This window comes from Petaurus breviceps, unplaced genomic scaffold, assembly GCF_028583685.1.
Source record: "Petaurus breviceps papuanus isolate PSGF00001 unplaced genomic scaffold, PetGlider_PUasm1.0 180, whole genome shotgun sequence".
Lineage (NCBI taxonomy): Eukaryota > Metazoa > Chordata > Mammalia > Diprotodontia > Petauridae > Petaurus > Petaurus breviceps.
The window spans coordinates 3,740,298-3,758,531 of record NW_027185782.1 but is presented as its reverse complement, the minus strand read 5'-3'; the positions used below and the strand labels follow the sequence as shown (position 1 = coordinate 3,758,531).

At 41.4% G+C, this 18,234-nt stretch overlaps 1 protein-coding gene across 1 annotated transcript in view; it reads left to right on the top strand.

Moving 5' to 3' along the window:
• Window positions 1-18,234, top strand: part of LOC138160258 (zinc finger protein 184-like) — a 31,692-nt gene that overhangs the window by 4,118 nt on the left and 9,340 nt on the right. The window contains exons 3-4 of the mRNA XM_069086854.1: window positions 7,067-7,158; window positions 12,305-12,396. Coding sequence (XP_068942955.1) covers window positions 7,140-7,158; window positions 12,305-12,396 — 111 coding nt within the window. The 5' untranslated portion in view covers window positions 7,067-7,139. The remainder of the gene's footprint in view (window positions 1-7,066; window positions 7,159-12,304; window positions 12,397-18,234) is intronic.

The window sequence follows — 18,234 nt, the reverse complement described above, 5'->3', positions numbered from 1 at the left end:
GACTGTATCATTTCTCTGGATTCCTGGGTTCGGTTCCAGGCGCCATATTTTAGGAAGGGCGTTGATAAACTGGAGTGGGTCCAGAGAAGGGCAGCCAGGATGGGGGTGGAGATCATGCCATCGGACGAGCAATTCATGGGACTGGGAATGTTTAGCCTTGAGAAGAAAAGATTGAAGGAAATGGGATAGCTGGCTTTAAGTATTTGAAGAGTTGGCATTCAAAGCCCTTCCTAACTTGGCGGCCCCCTTCACCTTTTCAGTCTTTGGTCGGGTGACACCACTTATTCCTCTAGCAAGATACTCCATGGCTTAGCTCCAGGCATTTTCACTGGCAGTGCCTGGAACCTTCTCCTTGCTCATGTCCGTATCTTGGCTTCCCATGCTTCATTCAGGTCCCGCCTAAAAATTTCACTTTCCACAGAAAACCTTTCTTGATCCTCCCTAATACTAATACCTTCCTTCTATTGGTTATCTCCTATTTATCTGCAAATAGCTTGTTTGTAGGAAGTTGTTTGCATCACTTATCTCCTCTGTTAGAGGGCAGGAACTGTCTTTTCCCTGTCTTATCCAAAGGGCTTGTTACTCAATAGGTATGTAATAAATACTTATTAACTGACTAAATAGGGACCAAAACCTCTTAGAATCCTTAAGTTGCCTTCGAAACTTAGCTCCTGACATCTTCGATAGACCTTTTCAGATGTCCACAGCTGCCAATAGCCACTCTCTCTATTATTTTGTATTTATATTTATTTATACGTGTACATGTCATTTCCCAAGCCCTGTGCTTTTCAGTCAATCTACAAGCATTGTTTTAAGTGCTGACTACATGCCAACTGTGCTGGGGGGCAGTGAAGATACAAAGAACGGCAAAAGATAGTCTCTGCCCTCAAGGAGCACACGGTTTAATAGGAAACACAACATGTAAACAACAGTGTGCGAGGACAGATACTGGATAAATTGGAGATATTCAGTCAGTAAACATTTATTAAGGGCCTTCTCCATGTCAGACACTGTGCTAAGCATTGGGGATGCAAAGTTGGTTGGTTGGTTATTGCCCTTTGTTCTAGAAGAAGACCAAAATGACATCACCATGCTAAAGTCAGTCTTCAGTATGTCCAGCTGTGGCTGATCGATAGGAGCTTGGAATGCTCTACCACAGATTGGGCACAAATAGTCTGTGTGAACATTCGGGGTGGATTCTCCAAATTTGTGCATCCTGTATTTCTTTTGAGATGCTTCAGTTCTGCTTGGCTCATAGAGCACAGCACCTTCTCTGATGTGGGCCCGCCATGCTAAGCGGTCCTGTGCCAGTGTCTCCCATGTCACGCAATCAATTTCAAAGTTCTTGAGAGAGACTTTGAGTGTGTCCTTGTATCTCTTCTTCTGAGAGCACTTGCCCTGTGTGAGTTCTCCATAAAACAGTCTTTTTGGCAAGTGTATGTTTTGCATTGGAACAGAGGTGGCCAGCCCATCGGAGTTGCACTCTGAAGCAGAGTTTGAATGCTTGGCAGTTTAGTTGGAGTAAGGACCTCAGTGTCTAGTACCTTGTCCTGCCAGGTGATCTTCAAAATCTTCCTAAGACAATTCAAATGGGGATGCAAAGAGACAAAAGACAACCCCTGCCCCCAAGGAGCTTACAATCCAGTGGGGAAGACAACATGCAAACAAATATATACAAAGCAAGAGATGTGCAGGATAAATGGGAAATAATTAACAGAGGGAAGGCATTCAGATTAAGAGGGGTTGGGGAAGACTTCCAAAGCAGAACAGGGAGAGGGTTTGGGGGCTGGGGGGGGGGGTTAGTTGGAAAAAGTGTTGGGAGATGGAGTGTCTTCGAGAAACAACTAGAAGACCCAAGTCACTGAATGGAATATCTAGTGGATTGTAAGGTGTTAAAAGACTGAAAAGGTGAGGGTTGCCTAGGTTATGAAGGGCTTTGAATGCTGAACAGAGCATAATCTTAAAGGAAAGGTACTAGCAGTGAGGAAGGTTAGGAAAGGCTTCTTTTATTTATTTTTTTTTTGCCTTTTTTGGAGGGCAATTGGGGTTAAGTAACTTACCCAAGGTTACACGGCTAGTTTTTTTGTGTGTGTGGGTGTTAAGTGTCTGAGGCTGGAACCGAATGGGTCCTCCTAACTCCGAGGCCGGCGCTTTACTCACTGAGCCACCTAGCCGCCCCAGGAAAGGCTTCTTTTAGAAGGTAGAATTTTTCTGGGACTTGAGGGAAGCCAGGGATACCAGGAGGTAGAGAGATAAGAAGGAAGAAAATGCCAGCAATTGGGAGATGGAGTTACTTCTTGTGTGCAGAACAGCAAGGAGGCCAGTGTCATTAGATAGAAGAATACATGGGATGTGGGGAGAGGAGGAGAAGGAAGATTTAAGAAGACCCGAAAGGTCTGGAAAGAGACCAGGTATTGAAGTGCTTTAAAAGCCAAACAGAAGATTTTATATTTGATACTGGAGATAATGGAAACCACTAAATTTATTGAATGTGGGGATGAGATGGTCAGCCTTGTGCTTTAGGAAGATCAGTTTGACAGCTGAATGGAGGCTGGACTTAAGTGGGGAAAGACTTAAGGCAGGGAGACCAACAGGTTATTGTAGTAATCCAGGTGGGAGGCGATGTCAGAGGAGAGGAAATGAGAAATATGATTAAGGTAGAAACGACAAAACTTGGCAACAAGTCATATATGAGAGGGAAGAGTTGAGAATGGGTTCACTCCTAGATGTTTTATTCATTTTGTAGTAGTTTTGAATGGAATTTCTCTTATTGTTGCCTCCTAAGACTAGAACATAATAAGCACTTAACAAATGCTTGCCTGCTCATTCTTTCTGTCTATATCTCCTTTTAGCCTGCTTATTCTCAGAACTTTATAAAAATATTGATGATTTTTGTAGATTTATTTTGTGTTTCTATTACTTTACTCAAGCTATTAACTATCAATAAGTTTCTTTTCTGCTTTGAGGTTTCCTAAGTAAACCGTAATGTAATCAGTATATAAGAATAATCTTGTATATATTTTGTGTTTATATGTATTAATAAGAATAATAGCTAACATTTATAGAATGCTTACTAAGTGCTTTACAATCATTGTCTCATTTGATCCTCACAACAGCCCAGGGAGGTAGGTGCTATTATTATACCCATTTTACATATGAAGAAACAGGCAGAAAGAGGGGAAGTGACTTGCCTAGGTTGACACAGCACACAGATAGTAAGTGTCTAAGTCAAATTTGAACTCAGGTCTTCCTGATGCTAGGTCCATAGCTCTGCTCACTGCACTGCCTAACTATCCCATTTACATGTTGTTTCTTTGATAGAATGTATGCTTCTTGAAGGCAGGAACCATTGTGTTTTGGTCTTTGTATCTCCAACACCTAGTGCTCCATCTGCCAGTTAGTAGCTGTTTGATAAATGTTTGTTGATTGACTAGGGATTAGATGTGTTCTGCATAGACTGGGGCAGAACTCATAGGGGACAATTTCAGCTTCATGTAAGGGGAAAAAAAGATGAAACACTTTCTAATAATTAGAGTTGTCCAAAAGTGAAATAGGGTGCCTCAGCTGATTGTGGGCCCCCTTTCCCCAGAGTTCTTTGAGCAAACCTAGATTACCTCTTAGGAGCATTGATCTGGAGCTTGAAAAGCCCTCAGAGACCATTTTATCCAACCCCTTTATTTTACAGAGGAGTAAATTCAGAAGCTAAATGACTTAATCAGTGTCACAGGTGCATGTCAGAGGCAGGTTTTAAACCCAGGTCTCCTGACTCCAGAATCAATGCTGCTTCCCTAGTACCACCTGGAAACTTCTTCAGGTATGAATTAGACAATGATCTCCAAGATCTCTTCCAATTCTGAGAATCCTGACTCAATTTGTGCTGTTCAACCCCAGCACTATGCTCTAAGTCAAGGTCTCCGACCCGTTAAAGGAAAATAGGAGCTAGACCTGTGATTGCATTAGTGTAAGGAACCCTCAAGTAAGGAAACTCCACCTACTAATGCAGGTTGGCACCTTCTCTGCAATGTATAGTCTTAGTGAGTACTAAAGGGTTCAATGACTTGCCCGCAGTCACACAGCCAGTCAAGACTTGAATCTAAATCTGGAACTTGAAGGTCTCTGGTTTCAAGTCTAGCTCTCTCTCCACTGTGCTATGCTGTCTCAGTTAAAAGAGATGACTTAGTTATAGAATCATAGGATTGTAGTTCTAGGAGTTGAGGTCATCTGGGCCAAACCCCTCATTTTACAGTTAAGTATACTGAGGCCCAGAAGATTTAAGTGACTTCCCCAGGCTCACATGGATTGTAAATAGCAGAACTGGCACTCAAACAGAGAATCTCGGACTCCCATTCCCCAATACTATTTCTACCACATCACAGTTGTTTGTAATGTTCTTCAAACATAACTTTTTTTTTGAAGTTTTATTGTAGCTTTTTGTTTCTACATCACAACATCAGTCATTTCTGTATATAGGTCCTTCCTTTTTCCCTACCTTCCCCTCCCCCTCAAAAGGAAAAGTTAAGCAAAAATAACCTCTCCTAAGATCTATCTAGCTGTTGCTGTTTCCTTGCTATCAATAGAGGTATTTCTTACCTGATCTCTGGGACCATGGCTAGCTTTTCAGCTATTCAGAGACTGCTTTCCTTTCTAGTGCTGAATTTATATTGTTGTGGACATTATGTATATTATTCTCCCGGTTAAGCTTATTTAACTGTACATGTTTCTCTGAATTTTCATATTCATAAGATCCTAACGCTAGAGCTGGAAGGTATCAGAGGGTATCCTGTAGGTTCTTAGGTATCTATCCCAGCCCTCACTTTTTACAGATGAGGCTTATGGATATTAAGTGACTTGCCAAAGGCCTCATTGGTACAAAGCATGCATCAGAGACAGAATTTGAACCCAGGGCCTCTGAATCTAGGGCTAGTAGTAGTTATTCATTGTTCTTACTACACAACAATATTCTATTCTATTCCTATAACACAGTGTTCACCCCTTCTCCAATCGATAGACGTCCACCATATTTCCATTTTTTTACTTCCACAAAATCGGCATACAATGAAACATTCTGTTGTTTTAAAAATAGATGTTTATCAATATCATTTGTTTTTAAATGACCTAGAGTTTCCCCTGCATCCCTTCATTTTCCTCTTTAAGAGAGGTATCCCTTATAATAAAGAATTTTTTATTAAAAGAAAAAAGGGAGAAGAGTAAAATTTCAGCAAAGCTAATCAATATACTAAAAAACCAAATGACATTTTATATATAATGTGCCACATTTGTGATCCTCCTACTTCTGCAAAGGAACAGGGGAAGCTGTCTTCTCTTCTCTCTGAACCTTTCTGTTTTGGAGCCCCTTGAGATACATCTGTATGCCTAGAATTGATGTGACTGGATCAAAGACAGTAGGTAGTTTACTGGCTTTTCTTGCCACTAAACTAAAATTCTATTGTGTTCCAGAATAGTTGGATCAGTTCACAGCTTCACCAACAGTGAAGCTAAGCAGTGTGCTTCTCTTCCCATTGCCCCTCCAATATTCACAGTTTCTGTTTTGCATCATCTTTGCCAATTTTCTGAGAGTGATTTGCATTTCTTATTATAAGTGAGCTGGAGCATGCTTTCCTATGGTTGTTGATAAATTACAAGCATTACTAATCTGGTCAGGTTTCTGCTGCTCACCTGGTAACAGACTGTACTGTTTATCTGTTATCTTATAGGTTAGGGATACTGGATTCAGAGTCTGAGTACCTGGGTTTGAATCTTGCCTTGGCTTTTGACTTGGAGCAAATCACTTCATAGAGTCACAGTCTCAGAGTTGGAAAAGATTTTAAAGTCTACCCTCTTTCTGAAAAAAGAATTTTTTTCTACAATAACCTGGAATCCGTGAACTTTTAATAAAATATTTTGATCACTCTATTTCAGTATACTTGGTTTCCTTTGTTGTCCCCCGCTTTTTATCCTGTGTGGGGTTTCCACAGATTCCATCAGATTACCAAAGGGATCCATGGCACAAAAAAAAGATGAGAATTGTTCTACAACATACCCAAGAAATGGTCACACAGCTTTGGCCTAAAGATGTCCAAGGAGGTGGTGTAGTGAGGGGCACAGACCCATACCTTACAAAAAGTTAGCCATTCCAAGTTTTAATAATCAATTGTTAGGGAATATTTTTCCTTAAGTCAAGTTGAAATCTTCCTCTGCCATTTTCACCCATTGCTTATAGGCAGCTAGGTAGTATAGTGGATAAAATGCTAGGCCCAGTCAGGAAGACCTGAGATCAAATCTGATCTCAGATCCTTATTTATTGTGTGACCCTGGGCAAGTCACTTAACCTCTGTTTGCCTCATTTTCCTCTACTGTATAGTGGAGATAATAACAATAGCTATGCTGCAGAATTGTTGTAAAGATCAAATGATATTTGTAAAGTACCTGTCATACAGTAGGCACTATATAAATGCTTATTTCCTTCCCTGTTCCCTTTTCCTTCTGAGCCTGGGGCCAAACAGAATCTAATTCAGAGGTGGGGAATCTGCAGCCTCCCAGCCACGTGTTTCCCTCTTGATCCTCAAGTGTAGTACTTTGACAGACTCTAAACTTATAGTTTAGATCTAGCAGGCCACTATGGCCTGAAGACTGAAGGTTCCCCACCCCTGGAATCCCTCATTCTCATGAAATCCCTTCAAATACTTAAAAACTGTCTATGTGTCTCTATGTTTTCTGTCCTTCAGGCTAAATGTGCTTAGTTCCTTCAGTTAACCCTCCTATGGCAGGCTTTCCAGGCTCTTTGTCATTCTGCTCTCCCTTCTGTGAATATTCTCCAATTTAACAAATGTTTTTCCTAAAATGTTGTGCCTAGAACTGAATTCTGTTCTACAGAAAAATGTATAGTCGTATACACACAAGTCTTTTCTCAGGCACACACACAGGTTGGGTCCCTGCTTTGACCCTAACTTGCCAGGGTTTCTCTTTTCTCATCTGTAAAAAGAGACCCTTCTAGCTCTAAATCCTGTGATGCTAGAAATATTTATTCAATGAACCAAACTCATCATGTGCTCATTTGTATGTCTAGGGTGTCTGCCTGTCTCTGTAGAGTCCAAGTTTGGAATGTATGATGCTGATGCTGACCTGTCCCTGCAGATCATATGTACCAGGAAGTCTTTGGTAGGCTCTGTGGTGACTCTGCTGGGGGCCCCAGAGACAGAGAGATGTTATCTGTGTTGGGGAGGCAGATCTGAGCACCAGGGAAGAGGTCCCAGTTAAAGTGATCTTATATTTGGTGTCCCCCATCCTGCCCTTCCTCCCCAGCTTAAGCCCTGCAGGAAGGCAAAGGTGGAAGAGGATTCCCTGGGGAGCAAGAATCGATCAAAGAAGATCCACCTCCAATTTTCTGAGCTTCCAGGCAGAGACTGATAGAGAGGAACATATAGTGGAGCTGTTGGGACTGGAACAAGTCTTGATCATCTTGTGTGGGGAAATAGTTCCTGTGCAAAATCAGAACACTCAGGAAACATCTAGGGATAACTAGGGAAGACTTGGCTTTGGCTTTCTTGCTAGAAGAGAGAGGTGAGAATTACAGAGATAAGTCCAGCATGGAAGAAGAAAACAATAGAGGGCAGGATGTGGGAAAGAACAATACAAATAGCTGACTTGAGCTTTCCCTTCCTATTCCTCTCCTCCCCAACATATGCATACGTACATGCCCCAGTGTGAACAATGATTTCTGGCCTCTCAGTTGGTCAGATCCCATAGCCGTAACCATATTGGTCATTAATGGTACACTGATTTCCAGTTTTTGTCATGCCCAAGGTGTGGAAACATCTGTTTTTTTCTTAGTTAAACTGAGACAAGATTAGTTTTTCAAGGGGGTATTTGTACAATGAAACTAAGAGAAAAAAAATTAACTTTTGCTATCATCCAAATAGAAACATGGACTTGATAGGTTTTTTGGATGCCAGGTTACATTGTTGAGTCTGTCATTTGCTTTCTCCCATGAACTGTCAGATACATCACCTCCAATTGTGCATTTGTTTTTTTGAACTAGAGTACATGATTTCACAAGGCAGTTAGGTGGTACAATGGATAGAGTGTTTGATCCTGGAGTCAGGAGACAGATTCATCTTCCTGAGGTCAAACCTGGCCTCAGACACTTAACTAGCTGTGTGACCCTGGACAAATCACTTAACCCTGCTTGCCTCAGTTTCCTCATCTGTCAAAAGAACTGGAGAAGGAAATGGCAAACCACTCCAGTTGGACACAACTGAAGTGACTGAACAAAAACAACAGCAACAACAACATGATTTCACATCTATCTCTATTTAATTCCATCTCCCTCCATAAAGTCTACTCTGATGCCTCATCATGGCATGGAGGTAGCTCTGAGTTCTGAAACACGCTAAAGTTCAACTACTGGTGAGTACCATTGGCTTGTTCCTGCTGAGGACCAGCCTAATTAAATATGATGAGGCTCATTAATGAGTTGTTAGTCATTTGGTGATGAATTCTTTGATATCAGCAACCTATGAAACAGGTTCTGTGCAGCGCCTTCCCTCCCACTGTTAGAAAAGGTGGCAGGGGGTGCTAAGGACCACACCACCATTTTTAGACCATCTGTCTACAAATGTGATAATTATTGGTATCCTGAGAACAGAAGACATAAAGAAGTTGCATCTAAGCAGAAGGATGGTTTATAGTCTCAACTGGGAGAAAGAATGAAAGAGGTGGTGCAGTTGGTTTCATTGTGCATGATTTCATGGGACAATTTATTATCTTTCATTGCAGTGCTAATAATGAGCCTATGCAAGGCAGAGACCACCATAAAGATAGTTATAGCTTATGCACCAGTGTCTGTTGCAGAGGATGAGAATGTAGAGAAATTCTATTAATAACTTGGGAAGATCCTCCAAACCAAGCCAAACATATACCTTGATATTGATGATTTCAATGTGATATGGCACTCAGGTGAGGACAGCAAAAAAAAATGTTGGAAATTATGGTTTGTGATCAAGACATGAAAGAAAGCTGGTGGCTTGTAGGCTACTCAGAAGCCTCATGCCTATATATCATGAATACTTCTTTAAGAAGAGATAAAGAAGGCTAATTGGATATGAAGAATACCAAGCAAACAATGAAACTGACTTTTATCAGATAGTATATAAATCAGTGGTTATCAGTTAAGCAATAGCTATCTGCATATAGTCATATCATTAACTGGCTAGATTAAATTTAAAAATCAATACCAAATTAGAATAAAGGATAAAAATGAGGAGACAACGATGGGATCTCCAATATGACCTACTAAAAATCTGCTGACTCCGAAAAGTGAGAAAAGGACAAAAGTAAAAACATTGAGTCTGATTATTTCTTAGAGATGTTTAAGAAGTGTAAAGCCATTGCCAGAACATGGAGACTGAAGGAACCTAGGACCTGCCTCAGTTGGGAAACACACTTGCCAAGTGGACAGACATGGAGGCTAAAGGCCAAACCAAGTTAGAATTCAACTCCATTTACAGAAAATTCTGCAAATGGCTAAAGATTATAAGGTTATCTAGAAATATAAGCTTTCAGGGCTCCGGGCAATTCAAGGCTTTAAGTTGTATAATAGGTACCAGTCAACACTGGTAGAGGGAATTCCTTTTTTGTCCTACTCTGGTGAAATCATAGGTCTGGGGGCGGCTAGGTGGGGCAGTGAGTAAGAGCACTGGCCCGGAGTAGGGAGGACCCAGGATCGGTTCCAGCCTCAGATACTTAACACCCACACAAAATAACTGGCCTGTAACCTTGAGCAAGCTACTTAACCCCCCTTACTTAAAAAAAAAAATCACAGGTCTGATGAAAAAGAATATATTGTAGAATTTTCCTAGTAAGTGAATTCAAGATTTCTAGTTCATCCTCTGAGGATTGTGAGTCCACTTTAAAAAAATATCAGGAAATTTGTTAATTTCTTGTTCTATTGGACTGCACCATCTTTTAATCTTGTCCTAGTTTCCTGAACAGCACTTTAATTGGGTGATAAGTTGACCTCCTAGCTATGTGTTTTTGTATCAGACATGATATTAGTAGAAGGACTGGTTTTTGTGGAGCTTTTTTAAATCCTCTGCTGATGACAAAAGTCTTTATCATAATGACTGTCTTACAGGTAGAGTTACATCTTAGTGCCTATTCTCAACCACCTCTTCTGAGGACAGAGGAATGAGAGTAAGGGCAGTTGGTATAGTTCAGATTGGGGACTCTAGGATGGATTTGGACCTTAGCTTTTCAGTCACTTATTTTTCTAGAGCATCTGCCAGAATCACATGGGCCAGGATGGGGAATCTATGGACTCTAGGCCACATGTGGCCCCTTGACTGAATCCAAACTTCACAGAATAAATCCCCTTAATAAAAGGATTTGTTCTGTAAAACTTGGACTCAATCAAAAGGCCACACCTGAAGACCTAGAAGGCCACATGTGGCCTTGAGGCCGCAGGTTCCCTACCCCTGAATCATGGGCCAATACAGAGCCCTGTGAATATTCCCAACTCACCATAATGAAGATATCAGGAAGGAAAGCCTTGGCCTCAAGGCTGCTACAATGGCAGTCCTGCTCTACTTTTGGGTCAGGCCAGTGAGAGTAGCTGATACAGTGGGACACACTGAAGGAAAGACAGGAAGTATTTGCCAGGCAAGTCAAACCACCCCCACCACTGTGGCCACTAGCTCCCTCCTTGGGAAGAGTAGTATCTCCCATACCACCAGACCTACTTCCACTCAGCCCCACAGCCTTCACTAAGGGGAGAAATTATAGAGTGGGGGTCTACTGTCTTTAACACCACAAGCAACAACTGCTGACCAGTGGCCCCCAACAAGCAGATGGGCACCTTGAAGACTATGCTTATCCTGCTTCCAACCTCACCCTCACAGTCATCATTTGGGAAAGCAGCTCCTGTGGAGAAGGAGCCCGCCAACTCCCATCTACAGGGCAAGCAAGTCTGCCTTGCTGAAGCAGCACCCTGAAGGCCAGGCAGGAGGCAGCATCGCTGCCTGGAGCACCATCTCCCTGGAGACAGCCTAGGACCCAAAAGCCTGGGGAATAGCAGTGCTTCCTGCCATCCTCTTGGGAAGCAAACCCTGCAGCGGTGCAGCCTGTCCACCACACAACTATTGAGGACCTGGACAAGAAAGGTCTTGCCACCAGTGCCACGGTGGCACTGTCCCATGGCTCAGTGTCAGACACTGATAGGAATTTTATCAGTAGAAATTACATTAAGAAGAGGCATGCCCCGGGGGCGGCCAGGTAGCACAGCAAGTAAGAGCACCGGCTCCAGTGTTGAGAAGACCTGGAGATTGAATCCCGGGCTCAGACACTTAGCACCCACCCAAAAACACCTGGCCGTGTAACCTTGAGCAAGTTACTTAACCCCAATTGCTTAGGGGCAGCCAGGTGGCTCAGTGAGTAAGAGTACTGGCTCCAGTGTTGGACCTGGTGATCGAATCCCGGGCTCGGACACTCAGCACCACACCCAGAAATAACTGGCCGTGTAACCTTGAGCAAGTTACTTAACCCTGATTGCTTAAAAAAAAAAAAAAAAAGAGGCATGCCCAGCTGCCTTGCTGCTGCACCCTAAGGATCATGGGATCTTTCCATCTGACTTCCAATTAAAATCTTCCATATGTGTTATCTCCTCCATTAGAATGAGAGCTCCTTGAGGACAGGGACTATCTTCTTTCCCTGATTGTGTTCCCAGCTCTCAGCACAGTGCTTTGCACATAGTCAATGCTTAATTAATCCTTTTTCTCATTTATTAATTCTTTCATTCCTTCATTCCCAGTCTCAAGATCTTCTCCCTGCCCGCTCATGTGGAACTCTGTACATCACTATATGTTCTGGTTATAGGTAGTGATGCTTCAACTCCATTTCCATGATCTGACCCCAAGGGAAGTTCCACTGTATTGTCTATAACTCCGTTCAGTTGTTCCCCATGACTGTGGGACATTTTCCCATAAGCACAGAGAGGTTGAATTGCATGCCCTATATCACTACACAAAAAGGACGCAGTTGTGAATTCAGCCTGTGTCCTAATCCCCAGACTATAGGTCTGGGCAAAACCTGAAACCTCCTCTGGCCACAGAGATAGTGTTAGGAGGTCTTGGGAATGAATGTCCCCTGACCTCTCTCTTTGCTCCTAAAGGGTATGGGGCAACTTCTGTGCCCCTTTTGATCTCTTACTCTGTAGATACCGTCCTGGAGGTGTGTGGGCAATCTGTCCTGGTAAGTTTGGGAACTAAAAGGCAGGACTGGTCTCTCTCATGATTCCTTTCTCCTTCCCCAGCTCTGCTTTCTGAAGACTCTGCTCTTTCTCAAGAAAGGAGTCTAGAGGAAGAAGAAGTAATGACTTCTGGGTTCCTGACAGCCAGGATGCAGGTGAGTTAGGGCTCCCTGTCTTTTGAAATACCATTTCAGTTTTCAAGTGTGACGCCATTTTCTTCCTTTGCTCATTATCCCTTCTTTCATGTAAGGTCTGTAGGTGAACCTGAGCATTGATTACTTTTACCCAGAAACCTTATTCTATTCTGTCGAGTGATGAAGAGCTGGCATTTGAGCAGGGCAGGAAGATTAGGGATCATCTGGATACAAACTATGGTCTATGGCCTTGGGGTTTTTTTAGAAAAAAAATTTTGATAACTGTATTTAGGTCAACAGGCTTTCATATATTATTATATTCTGTGTATTTTATTTTATGTGTAAAAACATTCTGAAAGGGGCTCGTAGACACCACCCAGCTGCCAAAGTGATGCATAATGCTGAAGAAATTAAACATCCCTGATGTATACCAATCCCTTCATTTTACACATGAGGGAATGAATCAAGGAGCTACTAGAATCAAAATGAATTTCAGAGGTTGGTTGTGCCATATCTCTTTATTGCTGTCTAGTAGTTTTTCAGTTATGGACATGACTCTTCATGACCTCATTTGGGATTTTCTTGGCAGAGATACTGGATGGAGTGCTTTGCCATTTCCTTCTCCAGCCCATTTGCAGATGCACATAGATAGAGTTTCCATGGTACTATCATACTATAGTCTAGGTTGGCATTGCTCCATTGAAGCAAACAGGGTTAAGTGATTTGCCCAGAGTCACTAACCTGGTAAGTGTCTGAGGCCAGATTTGAACTCAGGAAGATGAGTCTTCCTGACTCCAGGTGCAGCATTCTCTCCACTGCACCACTTGGCTGCCCTATGACTTATTCCCTTTTATTTTTCTATCCAGTTTCAGATTAAAACTTTAAACTGCTTAATATATTTTATCCAGCTACAGTTCTCTAGGCCTATCTTGTTCTAGCTTGACTATCTGTATTCTAGGCAGTCTGGGACTAGGTAAATTTCTTTTATATGTATTTTTTATGTATAGAGGCAGCTAGAATGAGCACTGGGTCTGTAATCAGGAAGACCTGGGTTCAAATCCAGCCTCAGACACTTTCTAGTTGTGTGACCCTGAGCAAGTCACTTAACCTTTTCCTGCCTCAGTTTCCTCAGTTGTAGAATGGGGATAATAATAGCACCTATCCTCCAGGATTGTTCTATGGATCAAATGAGATAATATTTGTAAAATCCTTAGCACAGTGCCTGGCACATAGTAGGTACTTAATAAATGCTTCTTTCCTCCTTCCTATTAATCATCCTCAACTTAGTGTACAATTTCTGAATTTGTATGTTTTTTCCTCATTGTAGAAAATACACTTATTATCTGTAATGTGCAGAGATAAGGGAAGAATCAAGAGAAAGGAACTGGACATCAAGATAACATGGTTGAGGCAGAAGGGGGAGGGTTTGTAATGAAGGAGAATGTGGAGCCACTGATTGCTAGAATGAAGGAAAGTCAGAAGTCTTAGCTCTGTGCCTAAGTCCTAATTCCTCAGAGCCCCCAGTGTCCTCTACAGTGTTCATGCAGTACATCAAAATACTACTTGACTCTACTAACAGTTTCATCTGAAATCTACTGCTATAATTCTATTAACTGGTTGTTCAGTAAAGTAACCTTTTATTTTCCTGTGCTTGGTACTATGGGTGAAACAAATGCTAAATAACACACAGTCTGCTCTTATCAAGCACTTTCAGTTTTGAATGCCTTTGGTGGAATGATTGGGAGGGCTCAAATCATTCTCTTCCCTTTTATACTTAATCAATTTTACAATAAAAATATTTACAATCCAAACAATTGTGTTAAATATAAAATTTCTCTTGCTTTCAATTTTCTTTTTTTAAGCAATTGGGGTTAAGTAACTTGCTCAAGGTTACATGGCCAGTTATTTTGTGTGGGTGCTAAGTATCTGAGGCCAGAACCGATCCCGGGTCTCCTGACTCCAGGGCCGGCACTCTTATTGCACTACCTGGCTGCCCCTGCTTTCAATTTTAAATGATTAAAAAGAGATAATTCAAATTTGTTTTTTTTAATAAAATATGACACAAGATGTGAATCTATACCTTTTGTTTTTCTATACAGCTGTACAATTTTCCCAACAGTTTTACTGAAAGAATTTTTTTTACTTTTCTAATGATTATTTTTGGGTCATTAGGTTTATCAAGCCTGAATTCAGTTTAAGTATGTTAGACTGTATATCTGGTTTCTCTGTTCTATTCCACTGGTTATCCATGTTTTTAATGTGACCCAATTTTTATGATGAACTCACTAAGATAACAAACAGTGCCTCACTAATCCTTCAGTCAGTACACATTTATTATTAAGTGCCTTTGTGCTGGGCAAGACAAAGACAAAGATGAAACAATCCTTGCCTTTGAGAAGCTAATAGTTTATCAGGGGAATCAAAATGTGTGTATGTTTATATTCATACAAATATGCATTTAGATACACACATATACATAGCCAGTTATTAATAATAACTAAGAAAACAATCAGAACCTAGATGATTTATTGGTTAGGCATTCAAAAAGGATGGGTCACTGGACTCCCCAGTTAGTCCAAAGGCCTTAAATACAGAGTAAAGCAGATTTTTATGCCCCCAAAATAATTAAAGAAATCCCAAGGTCCAGTTAATTATAACAAAAGCAATTAACCAGGATACAAAATTAGGTCATCTATTTCTTATTGGAGGAGAGTTTAGGGGCTTTCCAAGTTGGGAGGTGGAAAGATACATTTTGGGGTCCTCTGTTCATAAAATGAAAAAATGTTGATTAATTACATCCACCTGCATGTATGAAATAATAGATGACTTATATAATCTAGTTTCCTATGGTTGAATAACAGAAAAACATCAAAATGAAGGAAAATACATGTGGCAGCACCAGATGGAGTCAGTGCCCAAAGGTAGAGTCTGATTGGTTCTTCTGATTCTCACACTAAAGTAACTGCATTTAAAAAATAAATAAATGAAGTAACTGCATTTTGTATACAGTCTTTATTTTATCTTATCATAGACTACATCATGTAATATGTTTATATATAGTAATTTATAAATGTGGTCTATGATAAAATGAAGACCATGTATAAAATGCAGTTAGTTGTGTGTTATCTATGTATATGTTATGTACATATATAAGCATATATGTGTATGTATGTAGCTCCTGTGTGGGACACAGCCATTTTCCTGCACTCTTAGCCCACCTTCCCTCAAACTAGCAGGTCTGGAGTTTCTAAGTGAGGACTACCACTGTGTGACTACAATTCAGATTCTTTTAGGATCCTAAGGACAACCTTATAGGGGAGCGTGTACTCCCATTACTTGCATTTTCCATTCCTGAGACCTCACCATCGTGTTTCCTCTTTATACAAAATCAGCCACACCGTTAACTCCTAAACATAAAATCATTGCTTAACAATAAAGGTAAAGTCAAGAATAATGATGATATCACAAGTAATATCCCATGCAGGAATGGTTATGAATATCATGATATAAACATATCACAGTCCCCTCTCTAAACCTGGAGCGCTGCACAGTGTCTGGGGACACACAACAAAACCCAGCAGGAGGGCCCTTGTATCCAGGCCAACTCTGCTTTGATGTCTTTGGTCCTTTCAGGAACAATCTGCTGCACTCAAAGCAGTCTCTCTTCTAACTGCTTCCTTTCTGGTGCTTATCACCGTCCTGCTGAGCAGTCTTTTCTCTTCTGTCCTTGAACTGATGAAGCAGTGATGAGCTTTTGACTCACCATCACTATTAACAAGGTGATGAATGAGTGTTACACCATTGTGTCCAGTGGTTCCTGTAAACCATAAAGTTGCAGAGTTCCTCAGTTTGGTTCTCTGGGCAGTACATGAAAGTCCAAACAGTTCTTCGCCCAGTAGGATTCTGTTTTATTTAATCACCCCATAGCCTCTTATAGCAAGCAGAGTACAACTCACAACAAAACTCAGGCTGGCTCTCTGGGCAATGTAGAAAAAACCCAACCAGTTATTCCCTCAGTGGGATTTGGCTTTGGCCAGTGGGCTCCAGGCCTCTTATGACAAAGTAGTTGCTAAGCCTGTCTTTTTTCCCCATTCATCCTTTTCAAATCAGAGTGGGCAGTAGAGAGCAACCAGGCACCTCAGAGAGGTTTTGCCACTCAAGTTATAGGTCGAGATGGAGGGCAATAGCTTAAATTATATTAGAATTCAGCTCTCTTCCAGTGAGTTTACAGGCTTTCTTGCCAGCCCCAAAGCCAGGAAGATCTGGTTTCCTACATCTGACACTGCCTAGGTGACTCTGAGCAAGTTGTTGAACCTCTTAGTATTTTAAGCAACTTTTAAAGACTATGAGATGCAGAGAATATGCCAACCTGCATTGGTAATGTGCATTTCCTTATAAGGGAAAGCTCTTTGCTAGGGAAATCATAGGCATATCCCCATTCCTATGTAAACATATACAATTAGGCAGTATAGCCATATTTAAAGGACCTGGGATTTCATCATTGACCAGCTCCTTCCCATCTTAGTAGATAGCATCATGAGAGTTCTTGTGACCAACAAGAATGATAGCAGGGGCAGGATGGAAAAATAAAATATGAGCTGAAATCTGGACTAGCAAGGCAGAAGTGGCTTCTGAGAGATGGAGGTAACAGTGAAAATCTGTAGAGGACAGAAATTGGTGCTTAAAACGAGGGCATCCTATGCTCGGGGAGTGGCACTCTCTCAGAATGAAGAGAAGTAGTGAGAAGTTGATAAATCAGAGAGTCACAGAACCTCAGAATTAGAAGAGGGCTCTGAGACGATCACATCCCTGAATAAGAATCCCCTGGTCTGGAAGTGATGGCAGAGAACCAGGAGCAGGCTGACCATTCCACTACCACTCCCTTTCAATGAGAGGAGATGAAACTTCCAGAGAAGCAGTTAGCAGGGCATGAGGTGAGGTTCAGGGAGAGGCAGGTTTGTGTTATGGTGAGGAGTTAGAGGGGAGAGGGCACAAAGATGCAGGATGAAGTTTCCTCCAGTGATTGGAGGTTTCCTGGGGTTACTAACAGGTGTACATTGGACAGGGCCTCGATTACAGCTGGCTCAACAGTTGTGTGCATTCCCTTATTACCATCCCCTTGAACTTTCACAAAAATCTAATTAGTTTTTCTTTCTCAATTATCTTTCCTACTCTAACCTGTCCTTCAAATTGCTTCCAGATTCATCTTTCTCGTGATAAGATCTTATAATTGAAAAACCTTCATTAGTTCCCTATTCCTTACCAAAGGGGGAAAGGGAGGGAATAAATATACAGAACCGTGATATGCCCATCACTATACTAATCCCTTTTACAAATATTATCTCATTTGATCCTCACAACAACCTTGGGAGGCAGGTGCTATTATTATCTCCATTTTAGAGTTGAGGAAACTTGCTTAGGGTCCTATAGCTAGAAAGTATCTGAGGTGGAATTTGAACTCAGGTCTTCCTAACTCCAGACCCAGTGTTCTATCCAGTACACCATCAGCTGCCTCTCACATAAAGTTCTAACTCCATAACTTGGTATTCAGTCCATAATTTGGCACTAACCTACCATTCTACCTTCATGTCACAGTATGCCTCACATTGTACTGCCTACTTGACTTTGTAATGACCTTCCCATTCCCACTTCTGCCTATTGATATTCTGCCCATCCATCCTTTAAGGCTCAGCAGAAATACTATCTCCTTCCTCATTTACCCCTTACTCTCCAGTTCTTTCCCCAGCTTCCCCACCTTTCTAGTTGGTCTTTCCCTACCTTTGACCTTCAGAGCACTTTGTTTTATCTTCCTTTTACATGTTTTTCATCAATTGTTTTGTATTATAGTTATCTATATAT